Source organism: Condylura cristata, unplaced genomic scaffold (assembly GCF_000260355.1).
Source record: "Condylura cristata isolate star-nosed mole 26May11 unplaced genomic scaffold, ConCri1.0 scaffold00004, whole genome shotgun sequence".
In the NCBI taxonomy this organism is placed as follows: Eukaryota; Metazoa; Chordata; class Mammalia; order Eulipotyphla; family Talpidae; genus Condylura; species Condylura cristata.
Genome location: NW_004567105.1, coordinates 42,547,960 through 42,554,656, shown reverse-complemented (window position 1 = coordinate 42,554,656; position 6,697 = coordinate 42,547,960). Strand labels below are relative to the sequence as shown.

Here is a 6,697-nt window from a genome sequence, read left to right as displayed (position 1 = left end):
CACTTCAGCATGAGTTCGATCACCATCCCCACATGGCACAGCAGACCTTTCCTGATCTGCCCACTGCTCCCTTCAGCAGTGTACTTTGTCAGTTAGCCTGTTCTGTTTCCTGCTCTGCCTCTGGTGAATCCTCTCACCGCCCCTGCACCTCTGGCCTGTACCCTAGTTCTGTATGCATAAATAAATAAATCTTTTAAAAAATTAGAAAATAGATTATGTGGCAAGGATGAAAATGAAAAATACTTTGATAACCACTATTAATAATTTCTTTCTGTCCAGACTGCCTTCTCTGTGTAGATAAAATAAATTTTATATTATTAGTTATGAGTTTGAAGATTGCTTTTTTCACTTAACATTTTATCATCAGAACATCTGAGTAAGATAGGAGTCAAGCAATGAAACAAAGCCAGTAGCAAAAATATATTAAGAAATTTATGTAAAGAATGGGCTTACATGATTTCAGAGGCTGACTAGGCCAGTCCAAAAATCCACAGGGCAAGCCATTGTGGAACTCTCCAGAAACAGGGCAAAGCTACTATCCACGGCTAAATTTCTTCTACCTGAGCGAATCCTCAGTTCTGCTTTTAAAGTCTTTCAACTAACTGACTACACTCATATGACTTAGAATAATCTCCCTTACATAAAGCCAATTAATTATGGAGTTTAACTATCTCTACAGAGCACCCTCACAGCAACACTCAAATTAGTATTTGACTGAGTAAATAGGGATATAGCCCAGCCAGGTTAACACATAAAAAGTGACCATCATAGGCCTTCCCTGATGGCTCAACCGGTTAGGATGCAGCACTGCAAGCTAGCTGCAGCTGCTTCAGCGCAAATTCGATCCCTGGCCCCAGAGGTGACCCACATGGTACAGCAGACCTCTCCTGTCTCACCCGCTAGGCTCCCCTCAGCAGTGTTATCAATCTGCTTGTTCTACTCCCCACTCTAAGTCTGGTGAATCTTCTCACTGCACCTGCACCTCTGACCTGTGCCCCAGTTCTATATGCATACATAAATAAATATTTTTTAAAAAGTGACCATCAGGCCTCCCTGGTGGCACAGTGGGTTAAAGCCCTGCACTAGAAGCTTAAGCCACTTCCGCATGAGTTCGATTCCCGCCTGCCCGCCTCGGAGGAGATCCACATGGTGTGGCAGACGTCTCCTGACCCACCCGCTGCTCCCCTCAGCAGTGTACTTTGTCGATCTGCCTGTTCTGCTCCCCACTCTGTCTCGAATGAATCTTCTCGATCTGCCTGTTCTGCTCCCCACTCTGTCTCGAGTGAATCTTCTCATGGCCCCCTCATCTCTGGCCTGTACCCCAGTCTGTATGCATAAATAAATCTTTAAAAAAAAAAAAAGTGACCATCACAATATCTGTGTTAATAATCTTTTAAAACACTTTATTAGTGTGTTTAACCAGCTCCTTAAGGAAAATATATCAATCCATCATTCTTCCAAAATTTTGTTGGTATAAGTAAGAGCTGGAATAAATCAAACTGAAACTTTGATATTCAATCTTCATTTTCATATTTAATTACTTTATAAAAAGACTACTGAAAAAGCTACACAGAGTTCAGAAATACTACACTGCAAGCACATGGACTTTTTATGGCTGCATGAGGCTAGGTTGGGTCAGAGCTCACAGCCAGCCATATTTTAAAGTGGGATTAACCTAGTGCTACGATGAAAGGTACTCTGGACACATAACTAACAAAGCTTAAAAACAAGCTTTTGTAAGTCTTTCCACCCCTTTGCCTTTCTTTCCTTTTCTCTGCCATCAAGTTGTAGCAGTATATACTGATCCTTAACAAAACCTCGTAAGACTTTCAGGATTAAGCAACTCCTGGCCAAGAGACAAAAGCAGAATCATCCCATACCCAAAGGGTTTTTGGATGAAAACTGGTAATAAAATCTATTACAACTCCAAAAGAAGCTAGGTGTGTAAGGAGAAGTGCACATGAGATGGCACACACATTTATGCCACATCAAGATCACTGGCATCGAACTATATTACAGGGAAAATGCCATAATTTGCCCAATTTAGGAAATTATTTTTCTCTTTGTATGTTTCTGGTACCTAGGTTGGTTCAGTAATAAATGTGCGCTCTCTGAGAAAAAATACTTCTAAAACAACATACCGCACTGCAAATAAATTGCCTGCAAAGATAAAACTCAACGTTCTTTAAAGGAAAAAAACAAACACAACTACCTAACATTCATAATATCTAGTACCCAATATGAAATCACCAGAATTGCAATGAAGCAGGAAATTGCAACCTAAAATCAAAAGAAAATGCAACCACGAAAAAGGACAAAACAAGAAATGACAGATGATGAAATTATCAGAGTAAGACTTTAAACAGCTAACCAGTGAGGGTAGAAATCAGACATAAAAGGAGCAAATGGATCTTGCAAAGCTGAAAAATACTTCATCAGAAATGTAAAATGAACTCAGACACTAAGTGAGAAAAGACAGTAAATTTCACTGAAGGCAACAGAAACTATTCCATAGGCAGCACAATGAGAAAAGATTTAACAGAGACCCAAAAAACCAACAACAGAATCTGAAAGACACTCAAAATTCCCAAGCAGCATACACACAAAGAAAACCAAATCAAATCTTAACTAAATAACTGAAATTAATGAAAAATACCTTAAAAGCATAATGGACTATGGTGATGGCACATGGGTGACTTGGTGATTGGAAACCCAGGGGGATTACAGTTGAGATGGAAAAAAAAATAATGTACAAAATGATGTAAAAACAAACTATTATATTATTAAAAAAAAAAAGCATGATGGATTGGAGACTGTCATAATGAGGTGCACCCAACCACCCAATGACTTTCTCTGAGAACCCAATCATTCAGCTTGGCCTGCAGTCTTGCCCCAATTTATCTTCACAAAATCTATTTCCCTGACTTTGTATTTTATGTCACTCCAAGCTGGTGACTTTGCTTCATTAGCTAGAAACTACATTCAAAGACTCCCCCCAAAACTGGTGAGGGGAAGAGGGAAAGCAGAGGGAAGAACAGAAGGGAAATTAAAACTGAGAAGGGACAAGAGGGAGAGCAGATTTCAAAGCAGGCCAGCAACACCACAGTCTTTTAGACAGTGCCACAACTGCCACAGAAGGGAGTGTCAGCTCCTTCATGCGACAGGTGCAGGGAAGGGGCTACATAATCAGTTCAAAGCATCAGGACACTGATCTCTGAAGTTCAGTGAAGAGAAGTATGGCACCTGCCACTCATTAGCTGCATACCTCTGGACACCTTTCAATATTCACAAAAGCCCTATGACGGAAATGCTGTCATTATCGCCTCCATTTCACAAGGGAGAAAAATGAGACACAGAAAGGCAACACTATCTGCTCAAGGGAATATATTTAGTAGGTGGCAGCATCTAAAGAGGCTCTAGATCTACAGTCCCCTCTACCAGATGGCCTCTTAGGTATACATTAGACCTAGAGGATCATGGTTGCCAAGTGCCCATGGAGGGAAAAAAAACATGAGTCAGGACCCTGAAATTAAGCCCCACACATGATATAGGTAGGTTGAGAAAACAAGTATAACTCCATGAGCCAAGTGTTCTAATTGTGGTGCTAACTTTTAATTAGTTGTCTAACTAATTAAAAGAAGGCAGATTATCACCTTACCTCATGAGGGAAAAAAACAGGAGAAAAATGGAGCCAAATGACCTCCTTTCCTATGTAACCCAAGTACTGTGTGCAATTTACAAACATAAAGAATTAAATAGTGAGATAAAGAGTTGGGGTGTTACAAAGAAAAGCTTATGAACAATCCCAAGCACCAGATGTCAGCAAGAAAGTAGACGTTCTTACTTGGAAAGAGCTGGGGATTCCCTTGGAACTTCAGCAGCACCAGCATCTGCTCCTGCCGGCGCGACCTCCCCCAAGTGGTGGGCCACATCCTGCACCGTGCCCTGTGGACCCGGAGATTCTTGAGCCCCATCAGCATCTGTGGTGGAGTCGATCTCCACCTCCTGAACTGGGACTGGGACAGGGTCCTGCCCACCTGCAGCCGCTGCCACAGCTGTAGCCTCCTCTTCTTCCTTTCTCCTGATTTTCTCCTCCAGCTCCTTTTTCCTCTTTTCATCATCCTGGCGTGCCATGTGGTCAAAGGTTTTGAATACCTGAAATCAAACAGCAATGCAGCAATGAGTTCCTTGTAAACTAAAGACTACTTCCATTGACAAAAGAGATATGCACTTCCATTTCACCAAAAGATGCTACACAAAACAGGAGTTCCAAAATTAACAAAAGTGAAAACTTACAGGGCAAGGCTCATGATATTTACTTGAATCCAACTTTTGAATCTAAAAACTGCAAAACTAAGTAGTCGTATCTGCCAGTTTACAGCCCTCAGTTTCAATCAACAAGCAAAGAATACTGCCGTGACTAAAAGTTATAAAGGCACCAAGAATTTCAAGCATCAACTGGGAAGATGAAAATGTATTTGAACTTCAATGGGGAAAAAAAAATACCAGATTTATTGGGCTGTTGCTGTCTTCCCCACTTAGTGGGAGCTAACCGAGGATTTGGGTGTTAGAAAGCTTGGAAATTCAGTTCAAAAAGCATCTACCATTTGACTACAATATGCAAAGAGCACAGAAAGTTCAAATGACAGCTCCCACCCTCTAGCAACTCAATTCTGGTGTGTGGATTAGTCCTTAATCTTTCCTGGGACAGTCAAACGAAAATACTAGAACTGTCCACCCAAAAGCTACACAAAAAAACATGACATTTTACATGTACCATCCAAGGGCACACATGTGACAATTCTGACAAGATAAACAGTGATGGATACCTGAGATGCATCAGAATGCAGGAGCTATTAAACATTAGCTGGGGAAAGAAATTTCCTAGAGGGAAAGGTTCTGAATCAGACTTTGAATGAAAGGCTTAGCTTCCACGCAAACTAGAGGAGGAAATGGCACAGCTCCAAGTAAGGCCCCAAATAATAGCTCTTGAGTAGCTGAAGGAGGGAAAGCTGGGAGATCCACCTGGGAAAGTGGGTGGCAGCAGCGTCTTAATTCAACCCAGCAATCATGCTCCTGGATATTTGAAAACTTACATCCAAAAAAATTGCAAACACGTTTATTGCTGCTTTATTCACAGTTACAAAACTTGCCAAGCCATCCTTTAATAGCTACGTGGATAAACACTGAGTACTATTCAGTGCTAAAAAGAAATGAGCTATCAAATTATGAAAAGACACAGAGGAAGTTTAAAAGCATACCACTAAGTGAAAGATTCAATCTGAAAACAGTTATAAACTAAACAATTCCAACTCTAAGACATTCTGATAAAGAATTTAAAATCCACACAGTAAAAAATCAGTGGTACATTTGTACCACTGAACAGGTAGAACACAGAAAATTTTTAGGACACTGAATACACTGTCTGATACTATAATGAGGGCCCCTTCTCATCACACATTTTCCCAAACCCCAAGATCTAAGCAACACTAAGAGTGAACACTAACTTAAACTACAGGCTTAGGTAAGTATGATGTGTCGATGTTAACTCATCAACGGTAACAAATGTACCAGCAGAGACATTACTAATAAGGGAGTTGGGGCATGTGAGGGGCCAGGGAGTATTTAATTCTCTTTATCTTTCCTTCAATTTTGCTGTATATCAAAAGATGCTCTTTTAAAACTCTTAATGAAAGTTAAAAATAAAAAAGATTAAGTAGGTAGAAGTCAGTTTTCAAAAACTAGAATGTAAACATATATTAAATAATCATGTCCTATGCACTGATCAGGAAAATAACAGAAAAATTCTAATATTCTAAAGAATTCTAATACTCTAAACTATGCAAAATAGTTTCACATTCTCTCAAAGCCATCAGGATGATGCTAAGAAGAAGACACCACTCACATTTCAAAAATAGGGAAAAATAAAACTCAGAGAGGCTAAGTAACTTTCCCAAGGTCCTACTAGCCAATGAAAAAATTAAAAATTCTGTAGGAAGCACCAAGCACTTAAAGGAGGTACACTCAAAAGGAAGTAAACAGAATTCCAAGGCTAAAAACTGGTTACAATACCAGAGACCTCTTTTTACTTATTCAGAACCTTGAATTCAACTCACGGGCGCTCTAACATCCATATTAGTGATATTAAACCCTTGGCTGACGAGTCACTCATCTCCTGATGCCCCACATCTTCATCTTAACTCCACAAAAAAAAAAAAAAACTACAGCAAGGGTTCTGACCCACCATCTAGATTCTCCCAGACTAGACTGGCAATCCCTTACCTGCCCCTGCCTCCTCAAACCTGTCATCTATTTCACTTCTCATATCACTGCAGCATCCTTCTGAAATCACAGAACTGTGGAGTTAGTCAAAACCTCTGTGACCTCCAAGTAACCTTTCCAAGATTTCCCAACAAGTTTTATGAGGATCAAATAGAGCTCTCTCATGAATCTCATGGCAGAAGTTGGGAGGGATGCCTTGGCCTTCCACTAAGCAAGCTGTTCAAACTGAACTCCAAGTAAACACAGAGTATCAACTGAAATGAATGATCATTCTAAACTATTTTTTCCTTAAAAGATAGACATATGGCCCTCCCTGGTGGCGCAGCAGGTTAAAGCACAGCACTAAGAAGCTTAAGCCACTTCCGCATGAGTTCGATTCCAGCCTGCCCCGGAGGAGATCCACATAGCGCGGCAG

The 6,697-nt window shown here is 40.5% G+C and overlaps 1 protein-coding gene across 1 annotated transcript in view; it reads right to left on the bottom strand.

Moving 5' to 3' along the window:
* Positions 1–6,697, bottom strand: part of NUDCD3 (NudC domain containing 3) — an 84,697-nt gene that overhangs the window by 75,144 nt on the left and 2,856 nt on the right. Inside the window, exon 2 of the mRNA XM_004675966.2 lies at positions 3,845–4,155. Within this exon, the coding sequence (XP_004676023.1) occupies positions 3,845–4,155 (311 nt within the window). The remainder of the gene's footprint in view (positions 1–3,844; positions 4,156–6,697) is intronic.